General features: G+C 35.3%; 1 protein-coding gene and 1 pseudogene across 1 annotated transcript; one reads left to right on the top strand and one right to left on the bottom strand.

Annotated features, from left to right (window-relative positions):
• Nucleotides 1-3,933: 3,933 nt before the first annotated feature.
• Nucleotides 3,934-15,647, bottom strand: LOC107717132 (protein O-linked-mannose beta-1,2-N-acetylglucosaminyltransferase 1-like). The gene is made up of 19 exons (XM_016523797.1): nucleotides 15,545-15,647; nucleotides 15,000-15,196; nucleotides 13,899-14,001; nucleotides 13,597-13,712; nucleotides 13,440-13,505; nucleotides 13,290-13,322; nucleotides 12,584-12,654; nucleotides 12,165-12,240; nucleotides 11,969-12,052; nucleotides 11,786-11,827; nucleotides 11,632-11,690; nucleotides 11,146-11,218; nucleotides 10,765-10,893; nucleotides 9,007-9,132; nucleotides 8,735-8,799; nucleotides 7,938-7,982; nucleotides 7,701-7,836; nucleotides 7,285-7,394; nucleotides 3,934-4,628 (listed from the first exon to the last, which is right to left on the bottom strand). Exons 2-19 carry the CDS (start codon nucleotides 15,117-15,119, stop codon nucleotides 4,508-4,510), a joined length of 1,575 nt encoding a protein of 524 aa, XP_016379283.1. The 5' UTR covers nucleotides 15,120-15,196; nucleotides 15,545-15,647; the 3' UTR covers nucleotides 3,934-4,507.
• Nucleotides 15,648-16,502: 855 nt separating this feature from the next.
• Nucleotides 16,503-17,997, top strand: LOC107717131 (uncharacterized; annotated as a pseudogene).
• Nucleotides 17,998-19,207: the final 1,210 nt, after the last annotated feature.

Genomic DNA, 19,207 nt, shown 5'->3' with positions numbered 1-19,207 from the left:
TAAATGGCATATGATTGATGCTGCATTCAAATGCACCTGGGAAAATCATACCTCTAAGTCATGCATTCAAGTCAGAGACATAAAACAGAAGTTGCCAGATAACTATGTCTAAATTTGAAATGATGGAAGAATTGAAATATGTACCGTGTAAATGAAATGTAAAATTTAGCAAAATCGCCAAACTCGGTTATGTCATGTAGCTTTAGGGGTGAGGTTAGGGGTGGACCTTCATGCTTATGTTTTTCACATCATACGAATTCATACAAAATCACCACCTCGTAAATTAGTTACGTTTTCCTGAGAGATCAGTTTGGTGTTTCTACATTGTTTCTTGAATCTAGAATCCTAAGCTTCCCGCTCGTAAATGAGACTTTGCTCAGTAATTCCTGTGCTCTGAACTCACAATTACAATATTTCAGACGCCACTTTAAAGGGTTAGTTCACCCAAAAATGGAAATTAGCCCATGAAGCCCATGCTACGTCATCCTCCCGGAGCTGCTTCCGTGTACAACTGTTGGCGCAAGCTAGATTAAAGTGATTATTACATTTTGAATATAGACATTTTTCTTACAAAAACGCATTGATGTGTCTTTGTTCACCTCCCTGAGCCGTGTGAGACACTTTTTATTATGAATGGATGCGCTTTATTTCACTTCTTTTGGACTGATGCACTGCAACACCCGCTGACTGCCATTAAACAGCTTGGAAGATCAAAGACATTTTTTAATATAACTCAGATTGGATTCATCTGAAAGAAGAAAGTCATATACACCTAGGATGTCTTGAGGGTGAGTAATTCATGGACTAATGTAAAGTTTTGGGTGAACTAACCCCTTAAGGGCACATAAGAGCTGAATTTGGAACCGTGTACTAGCATACTCTTACTATGCTATAGAAATATATGGTAGAAATAGTAACAGTAGTATGCGGTCTAAATTCTGCCAATCATTATGGAGTCGCACGGAAATTATGTCTTGACAGCTCTGATTGGCTAAAGGAACCATAAAACACTATGACTGCTGTCCACTTACCATTTTTTCAGCCTTACTAGGCGAATGACATGTCACCTAATTAATATTCATGAGCCATGCTGATAAGGTATATAAATATGACCCCCCACCACTTTTCAGATCACTCCTGCACCCCTGTGTATTACAGAGATGTGGTTATATGATTTGGGCCCTTTCATCTTATATTGGTTTCTCTTCCCAGGGCTGTTTTAAACAAATTGTTCAGATCATTCAGAGGAACGTCAACATTGTGGGAGGAATAGCTGCTGGAGGCACTGCCATTGAGGTAAACACAACACATCCATCATGCTGTACAAATAACATATGGTTTGGTAGAAGTGTACTGGGTTTATGTTGGCAGTTGACTGTAGCCCTTATCATGCTTGGTTAAGGCTAGTTCGGTATACAGAACAATTTTCCACTTTGCATGTCCAGCACAAGCTGTAGAAATTGTTATTATCTTCATTGTTTCCAAATGCATTTAAATTTACCTATGCCTGTTAGGCACTTCAATCATATGCCACAGACAAATTATTTGCCACCACCTATACATGACAATGTTTTTTTGTTTTTTTTCCTAGGTGGCAGCGATGGGGGTGTCTATGTACCTCTATTGCTACCTGGAGAAAAAAGCCACCTGAAAGTCTCATCTTACTAGTTTTATGTATATGCATCTTTTCTTTATGCTACAAGCTGATTAGTTAATACTTTAACTGTAGATAATATTGTAGATATTATGCCATTATTTATTGTAGGATTTCAGTTGTATCATGTTAACGAGGTGAAGTGGATAATAAAATTGTTGGTTAATTGATTTTGAAATTGGAAGTTACATAAACAATAATTTTATTCTGAGTATGTAATGTAATGCAATTCATGAAATAAAAATGTTGCTGTATCCCCTTCTACATGAGAAAGTAATTTTATAACCAGAGTTCATTTGCATAGAGAAGCCATAATTGTTTTGCACTGAAATGCTTCATGTCACACAAGCTGTTCGTATACATGAAAATTAGTTTAGGGAGAGATAAGAAAAGTGTTTGTGGAGAATGTTATAAATAATGCATTTTAGCACCACACAAAACTATACCTAACCCATTGAAGATATATCTATGTAAGAGACTGACTGAGGAGGATAACTTGTTCTTTTGGTACAATTGATACTAAATAAAATGTAACATGAAAGCACGAGTCAGTCCAGTTCCTCTAAGAATCCCTGCTAATGAAAGTCAAACAAGCAAAGTGTGACAACCTACCCCACTGATTTCAATAGTATAGATCATAATGAATTAATAGAGTTTTAAATAACATTTATACACAATATTGCATAGAGTTTGTGACTTTAAAGATTCACACACTACATTTCACTCTACAAAAACAACTACTTTAGCTGACGGTCTGCATCATGACGAAATAGCCAAACAACATTGGCACAAACACTAGAATCATTTAAGCAAGGGATCAGCCACACTAAATTTGCTTTGATTTCAATGGTCACACCATTTCCTTTGTGGCTGCTTCAATTTTCCACATAATTTGCCTGCTGTGCTGTCTACTTATTGAACAGGAAATAATAATTATATATTTTTTAAAAATATTATTCTTTTGAAAAATAAACAAACTATCTGCAAAAATGCATAAATACAATTCTAAGTTAAGGAAATAGCCAATTTGAAAGCAGCAAAGCCTCAGCAAACTTCCAAAGGTCCTGAAGGAAATTTAAATACATGCATTAATCACTGATGTATTCAAATAATCGAACTAATTTAAATCGCTCTAAAGAAGAAAAAAAAAGCAAGATATAAACTGAAATTATATTTCTCCCCCTCCCCCGCCTTCTAATAACTACCTGTTTTTATTGGTGAACATACAGCTTATATCTTAAAACTTCTGGAATCACAAAATAAATCTTGGTGAATTAAACAATTTTTTACGGTAAAATTCCGGCAACCACAGCTGCCGTTTTTTTACCGTAAATTTTTACGAAATTTTTTTTACAGTGTAGGAGTACTCCCCGTTGCCGTCATAATTGGTTAAAATACCGGACATATCTTAGGGCCTTAAAGTCACAAAAAGTTGAACCACTGATTTTAAGCCGTTTTATGGAAACATTACATCTATAATTATTAGATATCATTCCAATAGAATTCAAAATAAATTAATTAATAAATTAAAAAAAGACTACTGTGCATCCTAAAAACATTAAGAAACAAATAACCTATATAATTGTCTGCTTGCAACCATATAATTCAAAGACATAACCATGGAAATAAAAAATGGACAGAGGGAAAACAATGTAAGAAAACAGCTTTATTTTCTGTAAGAAAACCAATCATTTTTAACTACTCAGATATACAAAAATGTTGAAGAATCCGGTTAACATATTAGACACAATCTCTGCAAACTTGAGTACAAAATAATATGTTGAGATGAAAAACATTTCTATTATGGTATTGCACATGCTCCAGTGGCACCACAAATAAAACGTCTGTAGCAACATCAGTACCGATCACTGAAACCTTGAAACCCACAACAATCTAATCTGAAATCTCCTCCATGAAATGATTTGGACATTACTGCATGAGAAATAAATTTTTCACCATTATCTTCACATACAGTAACTCACGTTAACACAGGGCAGATCTACGTTGCAGCTGAGATTGCACTGATTTCAAGTGTTAATCCTCCACTCTACTCCTATAAGGCTCTTTAGTGGCTGTGTGGACACATAAATCTCACCTAAGCAGCATCACCTGACATTCTCCGGGAAAGAGGATTCTTAAAGCTGTTGCTGGAGGGCCATCATAGCACAACATATAAAAAAAAATCAATTACATAAGTTTAAAACTTTTTTTTTTCTCTCAACTGTGCAGTCCAATATAGGTCATTATATGTAGTTAATGGATAGTGCTTTTGCCACTGAAGTACTCAAACCAACAGAAATACAAAAAAATATGATAATATTTTGTTCTAAAAGTATATATGTCTGTACATAGTTTAATTTGTAAACAAATTTAAGCCTTTTGTTTCTTAACGCATTTTTTCTTGTGTAAAAGTTAATTCATCAAGTAAAAACCTAGTTATCTTAATATTGACAAAATAAATAGACGCAAGTTAAAACATATGCGCAGGATGGCCCAAAGCACTCAGTAGTGTTAAAAAAAGTATCTTATGTCCTTTTAATCCCTTTTTCACAGTGTCCTGGTTTGACGTTATCTGCTGTCACAATTCAGTAACACAAACCAGCTCTGGCTTTTATTATAGTACCAGTAATACTTTAAAACATCTATCAATTATTTTCTAATGTCAAACCTTCCAGCATAAACACATATGAAATTTCATGACCCCAGGAAAAGCTCTCACTGTAAAATACATACCACCAAAAGAGAAGGTCACATCACACACCATTTTTAGAAATCCACACTTATACCATTCTATTTTCAAAAGCCTGCAGTTCCTAGAGGCTCAGGACGGTTCAGTCAGGTTCATCCTATAGTTCACCCCTTTTGTCTTGCATTGGCCTGAAGGGTAACACCAAGCCCATTATTGGCCTGACATAGGCTTTGTCTGTTAGTGGTTAGGAAAGGCCCTTTGGGTGGGATTAGGACTGTTCTAAAACTGTTCCACAGGAGGTCCCTCCTCTTTAGGTGCTGGCTCCAAGTGAATTGGAGTGACATTATTGGGCTTCTTAACACTGGGGGGAAAAATGCTATGAAGGTCATGCACAAAATGTCAAATAAAAAACTTAAGTAAAATAAAATAAACGTTTTCTAGGAAACTAGCTATTCAGCTAAGACAATACAGTCAATAAACGATAACTGTGACTATATCAACATGTAATATAGTTGACGATAAAAGACGAGACTAAAATGTAATAAAAAAATAAAAACTTTACAAAAATCTTTTATTTTTTGGGGAAAAAAAACAAGAAGAGACAAATATTATGGACTGTTGTACATGCCTCTACTATGTGAGCTTTCATGTGTGCGGTTGCCAGATATCAAGAGTTCAAATACCCTAATCAGAGCTCCTCTGGATACATTTGCGCATACATTTGCAGATACAAGCATACATTTGCGGCCTGGTGTTTAGCTGGCAATCATGTGTGTGCGCTCACTCTACATTGCAACCTATGATCTGAAAACGCTAACAAACAAGTAAGCTGGAGTTTAGTGATCTCCATGTGAGATATTCTGCTAAAATTAAAGTGTCATTCAGCCAGTCTGTGTTCTGTCATGAGCTGCTTGTGTGGCATGGATCACATTTACATGTGACCCCGACCCATGCTGGCAAAATTAGTCGGAATGAGCACGGGCTAATTTTGAGCTACCGGCAAAAAAATTGAAAAATGTTGATTTTAGTCGATTTTGAGGTTTTCACAAAAATGAGTTCATTAAGCCCTCGTCTAGCGATCCCAATGCTCCAAATAATAATTTTAGATGTTTAATTACCTTTATTTGTACGTTTTCTGTGAGGAGTACCTTTTCTCCACTCGTTTCTCACGCTGACTGTCATCTGAAGCGCGCACATAAAGGCGCTCCCGATACACATATACACAGAATTACAGTATTTAAGTATTCACGCAAACATAATCTGTTATGTCTTAAGTGAACGTTTGGGGAACTGTTGGGGAAAAACATCTGATGTGTTACATTATATTAGATCCGTGCATTACAGTAGGTCTTAATATAGGCCGCCTCATTAATGTTAATCTAACAATAAAAGATTGAACTGCTTTTGTAGATTTAATAATCTATTTATTTGTAATTAACAGACTAAAGGGATTTTTACATTTGATTATTTGTTTTTCTTACTTGAATGCTTTTGTTTAGATGTAAAATGAAAAAGGTAATGCATTATTTGTTTCTTTCTTATATTTGCTCTGTTTTTTTTTTTTTGCATCTGTTTTTATAATAACAAAGATAAAATAAAAATAGCTATATTGTGATTATTAATATAGTAATTATTATTAAGAAAAGGAGGAGGAAAAGATTTTTCTCAAAATTGACTTTGCTGACTCGATCGACTTTAAACAGGTGTAACTCAGTCATTTTAGTCCAATTCCAACAAATCAGACATCATTCTGAAGGTCTTTTAATGGAGAATGTGAACATAAAAATAACTCATTTTTAAAAAATTTGCTCATTGTGACTCATTTTGCCAGCAGTGGTCACATATTGTTTGCGATTGTGGTTGCTGAATAAATGCACGTACCTAACCGCAGTTGTTTTAATAGAGAAACATAATTGCAATTTGGAATTATTGGAATTAGGAATTTCACTGTTATATTTTTAGTTTGTACCAGTTTTGATAATGTAGATAGAGTGTAAATCTAAGTCTTTGATATTAATTTATATAATAAATAGCCTGTAATAAATCAATACACTAGATGAGGTAAAATAAACCATGTGTATGAGTCGACATTATATTGATTTGTGCTTATTGGAAAGTGCAATATTGAAAGTACAATACTTCTAATGAAATGTAAAAATAAATTTCGTGTGTGTGTATAATTTATTTGACTGAATTACACATCTTAAAATGAAATGGTTTTTATTTCTAATCTTTTTTTTTTTTTATTTGACATTGTTTAACTTTGATATTGTTAAAGGGATAGTTCACCCAAAAATGAAAATTACCCCATGATTTACTCACCCTCAAGGCATCCTAGGTGTATATGACTTTTTTTCTTTCAGACGAATCTAATCGGAGTTACATTAAAAAAAATGTCCTGGCTCTTCCAAGCTTTATAATGGCAGTGAATGGGTGTTATTTTTCAATAGTCCAAAAAGATGTCCAATAAAGCGCATCCATCCATCATAAAAGGGTCCCACATGGCTCCGGGGATGAATAAAGGCCTCCTGAAGCAATTCGATGGGTTTTTGTAAGAAAAATATCCATATTTAAAACTTTATAAAAAGTAATCTCTAGCTTCTGCTAATAATACTTCTAAAAGCCAGGGCATTTTTTAATATAACTCAGATTGGATTCGTTTGAAAAAAGAAAGTCGTATACACCTAGGATGCTTTGAGGGTGAGCAAATCATGGGGTAATTTTCATTTTTGGGTGTGAACTATCCCTTAATAAGAGTAAAGAACTGTGACATGAAGCTCTGAGATTAGAGACAAAAAAAGAATGCCTTACAAACGACAGTTAAGCTCAAAAACAAAAAGTCATGTAACAGGCCCCAATCTAAATCTAACTGAGAATCTGTGACATGTCTGGGGCACACAACTGTAAACTGACTAACCTAAACAATGTAAAGTATACTCACGAGTATGGTGAGATTGGAATAGCCACTACTAGTACATGGTTCTTCTTTCTGAAGAGCCTCCAGAGTCCTTTGTGATAACCTCGTACATCCAGGTCCCATACGTGCAGGCACTATGAGCAGTAAACAAGATAAGGCCATAACCTAATACAACCTTTTCCTCTCTCAGTGTTTAGAAGCCATTTATCTACCCTTGCAGGCTCTTCAAAAAATAGCCAGACATTTGCACCTTTAGCTCACATAAAAACAGGCAATAGGACTTACCATTTGCTAAGATTCATTGCAACCCACTGTAACAATACATGCAGAGTAACTCCTGGCTAACCTGCTCTGAAATGCAGCCATTTGTTACTTAAGATACCCAACCGAAATCTCTCATACAGATTCAAACTGACGATCTATTAAAAAATTCAACATACCTTCGCCAGTTCTGTCCAGGTGTTTGTATCTGTTTCCTGCTCCATTTGGATGAACATTACAAAGGTCTTTCCCTCTGTGTCTGGGATAAATGAGTCTTCACATGGGTTTTTACTGTGGTCCAGAACCTCGGCCCCACTGCAGACACCGAAATGATTACTGCAGTTGTTGTAATAATGCAATTTTAAGATGTTACATTAACTATGCAATAGAGGAGTATGATCATCCGATAAAATTACCGTAGAAGGTTTTGGATTTCAATCTCATATGCATCTTTCTTCAAGCTGTTAACATAGAGAGAATATGTCTGAAAAAGGATATAAATAGGGCTAATATTAGGGATGTAACGATTAAAGATACCCAACCGAAATCTCTCATACAGATTCAAACTGACGATCTATTAAAAAATTCAACATACCTTCGCCAGTTCTGTCCAGGTGTTTGTATCTGTTTCCTGCTCCATTTGGATGAACATTACAAAGGTCTTTCCCTCTGTGTCTGGGATAAATGAGTCTTCACATGGGTTTTTACTGTGGTCCAGAACCTCGGCCCCACTGCAGACACCGAAATGATTACTGCAGTTGTTGTAATAATGCAATTTTAAGATGTTACATTAACTATGCAATAGAGGAGTATGATCATCCGATAAAATTACCGTAGAAGGTTTTGGATTTCAATCTCATATATATTTAAATTTTGTCATTTAGCAGACGCTTTTGTCCAAAGCGACTTACAAATGAGGACAATAGAAGCAATCAAAACCAACAAAAGAGCAATAATTTACAAGTGCTATATTAGTATATTATTATAGTGTTATATTTTAATTTCACAAAGAAATGTGCAGCATTTTGTCCAAGCAATAATAAAAGGACACATTTAATTTATAATTTGTCTTAAATCTCATTTTGTAAAAAATTATAATAATCGTGAATCGAATCGAATCGTGAAATCAAAATTGTGAATCGAATCGAATCGTGAGTTGAGTGAATCGTTACATCCCTAGCTAATATGAAGGCTAATATGGAACTATACATACCTATCTACATTTTTCATCTGAACATTCGGAATTGTGTTGAACTTGTGCTTCTTAAAGTAAACTTCCTGTAGAGAAACATACCAAACACAGTTTGGTATAAAACATTATTTAAAATGAGGAAATGTTAGAAAAGACACAAATTCCACATCACTGAATTCATAGTATTCCAGATTCAATTTGCAGTGGAAAAATATACTAAATTACAAGTAATAGTTAATATAACAATATAGATAAACCACAGACGTTAACGCAAATATAACCATCTCACTTACATGGAAGTAACCATTCATGTTTAAGCCAATAATGCCAAAGTGATAAGAGCGGGAGACATCAGGAATGACACACTCTCTCCCATTCCTCTGTTCCGGCATCCTCATCCACATGTCCCAATCCCATAGCTAAGGGATGGCAACAGTACAAATGGATGAAAGAGGGAAAGATACCACACACAGGTTTAATATAGTTAACTGATAGACTACCATTCAAAAGTTTGGGGTCAGTAAGGCTTGTTTATATTGTTTGTTTTCAACACTGATAATAATAATAATAATAAATGTTTCTTGAGCACCAAATCAGCATATTAGAATGATTTCTGAAGCATCTTGTAATACTGAAACTTTATCATCACAGGAATAACGCTCCCTTTAGAATAGCGTTTCCTTTCGAACGGTTTCTCCCGTTGTGTTAATCACGCTGTGGGGAACACATCCAACCGTGCTGTGCTATAAGCAAGAGCAGAACGAAGCCGCTCTGCGAGCCCAGCCCCAGAGTGCCCATACTGAGGGCTCCTGTAAGCTTGGGTCTATAATGAGACCCAAGCCGCTAGGCTGAGGACTATATAACACGACCTTTCCCACTTACAAAAAGGATGTTAGGTAGATTAGGCAGACAAAATGTGTGCCTGCAGGGCAGGGACATCCAAGTTATAAAACTGGGTGAAGGTAGACGGCGATGACCAGCCGGCGGCCACACAGATATCACCAATAGAATTTCCGCTGGACCAAGCCCAGGAAGAGGCCATTCCTCTGGTGGAGTTGGCCCTCACTCCTATAGGACACTGTACGCCCGCTGAGGCATAAGCCAGGGATATAGCATCCACTATACAGTGAGATATTCTCTGCATTTTGACTGGCAGCCCTTTAGAGTGGCCTCCAAAGCTCTGCTCTGAGTGCCGAAATGGGCCAGAGCACTCAATATACACTCTAAAGGCCTGAACTGGGCGGAGTGGATTAGGACCCTGCTTACCTTCTGAATTTGAGCGAGCGTAGAAGGGTGATGACTTGTGCTCTGAATGGAGTGGAGAGCACCTTTGGCATGTAGTTGTGTCTTGGCTTGAGGATGACTCTATAGTGGTTAGGTCCAAACTCAAGACATGAAGCACTGACTGACAGTGCTTGCAGGTCACCCACTCGCTTGACCGACGCTAAAGCCAGAAGGAGGGCGGTCTTAAGCGACAGGGGCCACAAGCCGGCCGACTGGAGAGGCTCGAAGGGAGGGCCCCGTAGGGCAATGAGGACTATAGATGAGTCTCAAGCCGGCACAGTATGAGGGCGGATTCGGACCGTTCGCAAGGGAACTTAAAACAGTTATTTTAAATTGCAACATTATTCCACGATATGACTTTTGCTTCCTTTCTTTTTTTTACTTTTATTATTTCAATAACTGTTTTACTTTTTGCTTTTTATAATCAAATTTAAGGCACTATATGTGCTTATTTAAATAAATATAATTTCTGGTCATTACTATATACACTGTACACACTCTTGAAATTCAACATACTGACTCTTCAAAGGTTAGCAATGTTATTTAAATGAGAGAACAAAATACTAAAATCCATAGTGAGAACAGCACTTCCCAATAGTGAGAGGAGGATTAATCATTTTTAGAAATTTTTGTGCAAGTAAATGGAGCGGAAAATTGTGCCAAATGAGACATTGGTTTTGCGGGGTTTTGCATGTAAACTGTAAATACATAAACATCTCCTATTTAGACATAAATTATAGGCTGAATGCTGGAATTAGCTGCCTCACCTTCTCAGGAGTTGGCCATTTGGGCTCCAATTCATCCTTGTAAAGGCTTTTTTTAAGCACCCAGCCAAGGCCAGGCATACTTTCCACTCTGTACAACAGAGATGGGTCCTCTGCTGTGTGCTCATAGCCCTGCAAAACAGCACAGCAGCATGGTCAAGAGCACTGCTTGAAGACCTTTAAAGATTTACAGTAGTTTAATCTGAGGGTATCAGTAACCATTGTTTAGCAGAAGAAAAATATACCAAAAGAAGAGCATTTGGCAGCATTTACCCCCCAGACTTTGACAAAGTAAAAACAAAAATAGCATATTGTCAAGTAATGAACAAATTGAAAAGAAACTTTTTGAAGAGATTGAAGAGATGTTTATTCTCCATCACTCACTTGGTCATTCCAGGCTGAGATACAGTACAGACTGTCATCCTCACGCAACAAATGGATGGTCTGACTGAGAAAGCTAAGAGACAAATTTTGGAGAAGAAGAAATACATTTCACATTTAAAAGACATTTAGAGACAATGAGTCAAATGTTGTTACTCAATCTGTTCTATTAAGATGAGTTGAGCTCATTAATTCGGCACACACTTTCTAAACTAGCCTGTGACAAATAATATGGGAGTCTGCTACCATCTAGTGGAAAAATAAGTAATTCAGTAAAATTAATTATAATAAAATTATTAATATACAGTGTGTCAAAATCGTGATTAAAATCGAAATCGCAAAATTGATCAAGGAAATTGCGATAGTTTTGTCCATATCGCACAGCCCTAATATACATACATATATATATATATATATGTATGTATACACTCACTATTAATTTTATATAATCCATCACTATATTTATGTTATAGTATATTATATCCATACCTGAAAAAATCTATGGAAATATCCAGGTCTTCCTCCAAGACAATGGCAAAATCTGCATCCTAAAACATTTTTTTTTTTTTTTAAGTCAAACACTTGCAAGCTGTTTCACAATGTAACTGTATATAAGGTGTGAGGCAGGTGATCATTTACTCACTGGATGCAGATTGAAGGTTGCAGTCAAGCTGGCTTTGTAGTGCTGAGACAAAATGAACATCAATATATTATTGCCATCTTATGCTCATTCACAAACAGGCTGTGAGCAGTGCAATCGTCTATCACTGGCCATTCCTTTCCATGTTAATTGTTAATTTTCAAACAAAAGTCACAAACATATCACCTGTGACACTCTAGCATTCTTAATACTGATAGGCGTATGCTGAACTCCTTTAAGACCGAAGAGATCCACCACATCCATGGGTTCCTATCCAGAAAGCTTTTGTTAAGTTTGTAAATATGTATAAATCCTCTCACAAAAGCGGAGAAGAAAAAATGCATTTAAGAGGAGAGAACAAATTGTGAAAAGGAGACAATACCTCATAGTAGCCATCGATAAAAGCAGTGATCATCTGTGGATTGACACCATGGGAGGAAAGAAGAGAGCGCAGCATTCTAGAGAAACAAACACGGCTTCAGTCAGTTATTCAAGGTATGCATTTTTTTATATAAAGGATTTCTGATTTCTCCACTGAAGTCAAATCAAAACGTGGGGGGAAAAAAAAGAAGTATGTGAAATACATGTGTCTTGATTGTCACTTTTGATCAATTTAATGCATCCTTGATGAATAAAAGTATTAATTTCCTAAAATCAATTCTTGGTTGGCTACAAAATATATGAACAAACAAAAACAGAAAAAACATATCAATACGTGCCACAGATTTAACTAATTCATTTAACTCCACATAATGTGGTTTGGTAGTATGGCAAAGCACAAGGAAATGTACGTTTACTAACCTATATAGATAGTTTGGTCTATTTCCAGCTATAACTGCTACTGGGACGTTGTAGACATTGTTGTTAGGCAGCTAGACAGGACATGGAAATGTTTAGTCAACCACACAGATTTAACACAAACACTTTGTTCTGCTGTCTAAATGCTTTTAAGAGTCAAGTTATCTCAGGATGAGGGGTATAACAAGCACTAACAACTGAAATTCTTACACTTCTGCATAAAAACAATGGTAAAAAGGGAAACTTGGAGAGAAAAAAAAACATGTAGTCTGTCCTGGCATCATGCATATTGATTGTGATGTCCCTGATACCATAGATAAAAACATATCATGGTATCAAAAAATGTATCACAGTAAAATAACTTTTTAAATAGTTCACTGTGACAAAAAAATGCTAATATTTTGCACAGTTTGGTAGGTCAGACAGTGTAACGTAAAGTGTAAAAGTTAATGCCTTGACGCATGAGATTATTAAGTCTGTTTTTAAAGCAAGTGTGATGCATTTTTGAGGACTCAAAAGAAAGTTCAAAAGAAAATACTTTATTTGAAATAGATTTTTCTTCTAGCAATGTAAAAGTCTTTACGGTCACTTTTATCAATTTAATGCTCGATAAAAGTGTTTAAAAAAGTATACAAAAATCTCACTGACTACTAATTTTTCAATGGTAGTATATATAAAAGGTATTTTAATCACAGGATGTGTTTCTTACTGGGTCAGGATTAAACTCTATGGGTGCTGGATCCTTCATACAAACTTACAAAATAATCTAAATAATGTTCGAGTTATGGAGTGGACAACTTAAAAAGATAGTAATGATAAAAGATACAGTTTGTCATGAGAAGTGAATGCGTGTTCTTACAGTTGCCTGATTTAGAACTATAACATGTATGCCTCGGCCCTGCTCCCTCATCTCATCTTCCAGAACCTGCAAAAATACATCAAATATTATTAATATTGTTATCTGGTAATGGTGTGGCTATTGTGTCCTATCATAAAACAGGCTCAGAAGCACTCACAGTGGTACCGTCCACTGCTACATAAACCTTAGATCGACTAGAGTACACCTCGATATCCAAAACCTTCCTCCCACTGGCTGGTCTCCGTGGAGTTTCCATGTTAGGCAGGGCATCATCTGAGACGTTCAATGATAGCAAAAAAAGAATGTTATTAATTCAAAACTGACAGTGTGTAAAAGTTAAAACCTTTGAAAGCACAATGATATTAGTGTCCTTACAATTCCACTAAAGTAATAGTAATATTTTGAATCAGGTGAAGGCATCATAAAACAATGTCCACAAAGGCACTTAATTGACATTACCATACTCTTGAGCTGCATCCTCCCCACTGGCTACTCTCCTTGTATCAAGAATGAGTTTGATATTCACAATCACTGTGATCAGTAGAAACAGGACAGCACTGGCCTGCAAACACACACACACATTATCTAAATGCATTTCAAAGAATTCTACTGCATTTAAATATAGCCAGCTATAAATTCTACAACCTAACCCTAACCTATCAGAAAGCTTTCTGTAAAGTTACAATTTATATTAGCAGCATTACAATTCTTGTGCAAATTGAACTGAAGCTGCATGAACACAAGAATAAATTCTGATGATCATGCTGTACAGCATAATTTAAGATGTTCCACTGAACATCTGGTGCTTCATCAGAAGAACATCTGACCTTTTGAGCAAAAATCACATGGTCAGTGTCACAAATTTGCTTTGATTAGTGACCTATGCAAGAAACCTTTCTTATTCGTTTTAACTCGCATTTCTTTTTTTTAATTTTTATTTCCAGATACTGAACCACAGATTTTCAGTATGGTCCGAATCACATTGGACCCCACTGTAACTTAATCTCAGGATCAAGTGCTGCCCAGCTAACCATAATACATGACCATTACATGACTGCAACGTAAACTGATAACCAAACTTTCGTTACGGCACTTGTGAAAACCGGAAAAGTGAAAGCCTGTATTCTTTGCCACAATCTACCATTATGACATTGTCAGTAATTACGATCTTGTGGCAAAGTCGTGGATCAACAGTTGTGCTGTTATCAGTTAGTGAGTTATCACTATCAGTTAGTTTATTTTATTTTTTACTGATTATTAGATGGAATGACAAAGTAGTTTAAATTAATTAATGCCCTATTTTGCAAAAAATAAATAAATAAAAAATATATATAAAGGCTATTTTAATGATGAATACTAAATTAATTGTTTATAAAAAAAAAACACAATGAAAAAGTATTAATAAAAAGGCATAAATAAATAAGTCTACTAAAAAAAAACACAAATGCAAATACAAGTAAACTTTAGGTTGTATAATAGAGCTTACCATCACAAGGAAAGAAAACTAAAACCCCCATTGTAAGTGTTAAAGAATAATCTTATTACGTGACATGTGCTGACCTGGCAGATTCGTCGTACTGCTCTTTTGTTGGCGAGTCTGTATTTCCATGTGAGGTAGAGGCTGCGCTGCTGGCGGGGGATGAAGGGTTTGGCTCTTGGGTTGGGTGTCCAGGTGTCCATACCTGCAGTCCTGGCCGCTGCTCCTGATCACAACACCTGCCTGCATCCGACAACGCCTGCGATCACGTTTTCTTCATCTACACAACGCGGTGCAATCACAGCAGTAACAAAAGACGGACATAGCACTTTTAAAATCTTCTTTCAATGTTAAAACATGATGCAGGTGGCACAACTTTAACACAGGCTACAACAAATGCTTTATAAGCAATTACAAAAACAATGCTGAACCGCATTTTAACAGTAGTAACATTTCGTGCATGTGCACCAGCTAATGATATTAATAACTCATTAGTAATAGTGACTACAGCAAACAGATGGTGATGGTAGCTATCTGAGCACAAATTCCTTCTAAAGGCAATTTATTTTGACACATACATTTCTGTTGACTGTAAGGCTGCACAGAATAAATGCTAATGACTGTTTACCTCAGCAGCATTTAATGTTGTACAGAAACGACGACCCACCTCGCCAGAAAATATAACTGTAGCGTTTGGCCATATGCAGGTAATGAGCATTATTTGTGAAGCCAGATTGTAGGACAACGCCACATGTTCTTTTTTTTTTCAAATTAAAAGCCCCCTTCTTATATTCTGATTTGCTGCTCAAAAAATAATAATAATAATAATAATTTAAAAAGCAAATAAAGTACTACAATTATTAATATTAATAAAATATTTAAAATATGTATGAATTTCATATTATGAAATTAGCATTAGCTCAAAGCAGTGTCATTTGGCTGTAAAATATAGATTTAAAGAACATATCCACCTTTGCAGGCCTACCAAACTTTGAGATGTAAACCTGAAACACAAGGCACTTTTGAAAACTATTTAAGTTTAAAGTGATTTAATTATTTAATAGCTTTGTAAAATGTCAAATGGCAAAACTCTAAACAAAATTTGCTAAGCAAGACAAACATGTAAATAATTGTGTTTCAAAACACAAAGGCTAGAGGGGGTTGATTTGCCCGTATAGATCTGTGGTGTTGAAATTAAATAGTAAAACTATTAATTTAGAGGTTCTTTGACTTTATGTAACAGAAGTGGCAGGCTGTGAGAGTTTGTCACAAATATCTATGAATATAAGTTCAGCAGGACATTGTCTTTTTTTCAACACTTTAGGTTGGCTATTAAACAGATTAGGATTAAACAGATAAGAATGCGTTTCTTTTTCCATCACTATATTTCACTGATAATTTAGGCAAAGAAGAAATTCCCAATTCTCAGTTTACAAACAGTGTGTGAACAAATTTATCAGATCATCTCTAGCAAGCGGAAAAGGCAGAGTAAAGAAATGCTTTTAATTGTTCTGTTGGATATTGCACTGTTATTATGTCTGTCTAGCACTCTTTTTCTAGAAAAACACCCAGCGCTAAAGGAAAACATGGGACTTCTGTCAGCTTCTGGTCGTGTAGGTGAGATTTTTACATAAAACTTATTAACATAAATGGACTGTTCAAGAATCAGCTCTAAAACACAATCCACTGGCCTATTTTATCAATGTTTATCCTAATTCCTAAGTCTGGTTTAATATATAAACTCCACAATATACTCAAGAGGGGAAAAGATTTGGGATTTTAACGTTGTTGCATTATCTGACTTTTCAGTGCTGTTTTCCTCCCTGTTCACACATGGAGCATTTAAAGATACGAATCGGTATGAATCAGTCAAAGATTCTCACTCAGACGCTGCTCTAGAGGTCCGGCCTGACAGCAGACAACGCTTCAGGGGGGGGGAATTTCACCCTTCTCTGCTCAGTAATAGGTGGTAATTCAACAGGCTGGATACTGAGGAGGCTTCAAGGAGCTAAAACGAGGTCTGGATGTTTGCAGTTGAATGGCACAGAATCTACAGACAGACCTGAAGAATGTCATTTCATTGACATCGACTACAAGAATAGTGGAATGTACTGGTGTGAGAGTCCTGCTGAAAACAAGACAAGCAACACTGTCAACATCACTGTGAGCTGTAAGAACATCAGTGTCAATAATATAGATTCAATTCACACCTTTAAAGATAATAGTTTTCATTACTAATATGTGAATAATTCCACAGATGACTCTTTACAGGTATGAGATGCAGATAATATCTGTTATTGAATTTGGCTTTCTATGTTATAACCATCCTTATGAACTTTGTTATGCAGGATCTTTTGTCTGGGTGTCAGGGCTTTGTGCCATCTTGGTTCTTCTAGTGATTTTTCCTGTGCTCTGGCTGTTGTTTCCAGGTTTCAGGTAGAGTTTATACAATTCATAACAAATTTAGGTTTTGGCCAACTGTCAAATTTGTATGATTGTACATTTTTGTACAATCTGATTATGCCCCACTGAGGGTTAAGTTTGGGGGTGATCCTTTATGCTTATTATTTATTTTTTTCCCTAAAAATTATATGTTTTTGTACCATTCAAATCATACAAATTCATAAAAAAATTACCAACTCATAAAATTACATTTTTTCCCATGAGATCGGGTTGAGTATGCTATATTTAACGGTGATACACACTTAAAAGAATAGTTCACCAAAAAAAGAGAGTTGTGTCGATATCAACACACTCATGTCATTTCAAACTTTGAGGGCTAGTAAATAATTACAAATTTACATTTTTTTAAATTAATTACTACAGCAGTTTATATTATTCCGTCTGTGATATTAATTTCATTGACTACTGATTTACATTGCTCCCTGTATCAAATATCTGCAATGTTTACTCATGCTTTTCAGGGAGAAATTGTATGTGTGTCCAAATAGGGCATTCAGGAGGGAAAGGGTCCAACAGGAAATGCCTAAAACCAAGCAGGACATGACTGAAATCCAGTGGGATCTTCTCTGGATGGAGATGGACAATTTGCTGGACAAACACCAAAATCCTGGCAGCTGAACATTCTACATTTAAAAAAAGTGGATGTTATCATATAATATTTCTGAAGACAGAAAACTGCCACTGTGCTTTATAGAGTGAGTAATGGGTAATATGACAGATAAATAAAGAGGCCAATACAGATTTTTACAGCATATGGAAGTGTTTTCCTGAATAATGTGTAACCAGCTTTAGATAAGAGGTCAAAGATCTTTAAGGAATAAGTTTTGTTTTTAATTACAAAATGACATTGATTTGTCATTTCTCTGTGACTCGTTCACACAGTAAAACCTTGTGTGAACTGCAGAAGTTCTTCTGCTCAGAATGCAATGCAAGCTGGTAATTAAGGTTTTTGTTTTTCTTTTGAGTTATGGTTAGGCCTATTGCACAGTGCAATGTTGACATATAAAATATTTATTTCTTTAAAAATGATAAATTAATAAATAACAGCGATGAAACGTACATTCAAAACGGACTGAAAATGCTATTTATTATGTTAACGTGACATTTGATAAGATGTTAAATGTCAGTGTTACATCATAAAAAAGTGCACTTAGGAGTTTTGATCGTATGCTTGAAATACTGGTAATACTATGATTTAAAATATATCATAGGTAATATGATTTAAAATATTTAACATTAAAATTATACTTCAGTATATTGAAATACTTTCATAAATGTGTAAACATGCGTAAGCATGTTTTTTTTTTAAAGTACACTTATTTTAATGTCAATTTAAGAATATTTTTATAGTACATTTTAAATTAAATAATGCATTAGTAATGTATGATCAAATGAATTCACTTGGTAAAATGCTAACAAAAATATTTCATTATCATGTGAATTATTATGTGAAGTCATTGCATTTTAAAATGTTCATCAGTGTCCTTTCAGATTTCCAGCACATTTTAGTGTTCCTGATTGTGAAATGTGTTAAAATTATATATAAATAAATGCATTTTAAAATGTTCTTCAGAGCAAATGGCTGCAATATAACAAAGAGTGAAAAATTTAAGGGGGTCTGAATACTTTCCGTACCCACTGTATGTCTGTTTTATTAGTTTTGTAAACTGCTTGAACTCACATATGCAAATTATACAGTTTACTTTTAAATTATATTTGGTTAAACTTAAAACAACAGCGATTCATACTGCTCCAAACATAGTTCATACAACTCATGCACTATATTCTAAGTTATTTTAAGCTTGCATTTAGGTCAAAATAATAAGAT

This window comes from Sinocyclocheilus rhinocerous, unplaced genomic scaffold, assembly GCF_001515625.1.
Source record: "Sinocyclocheilus rhinocerous isolate Xijiao unplaced genomic scaffold, SAMN03320098_v1.1 scaffold690, whole genome shotgun sequence".
Taxonomy (NCBI): domain Eukaryota; kingdom Metazoa; phylum Chordata; class Actinopteri; order Cypriniformes; family Cyprinidae; genus Sinocyclocheilus; species Sinocyclocheilus rhinocerous.
Note: the sequence above shows the minus strand (reverse complement) of the source record. Positions and strands in the feature narration are given on the sequence as shown.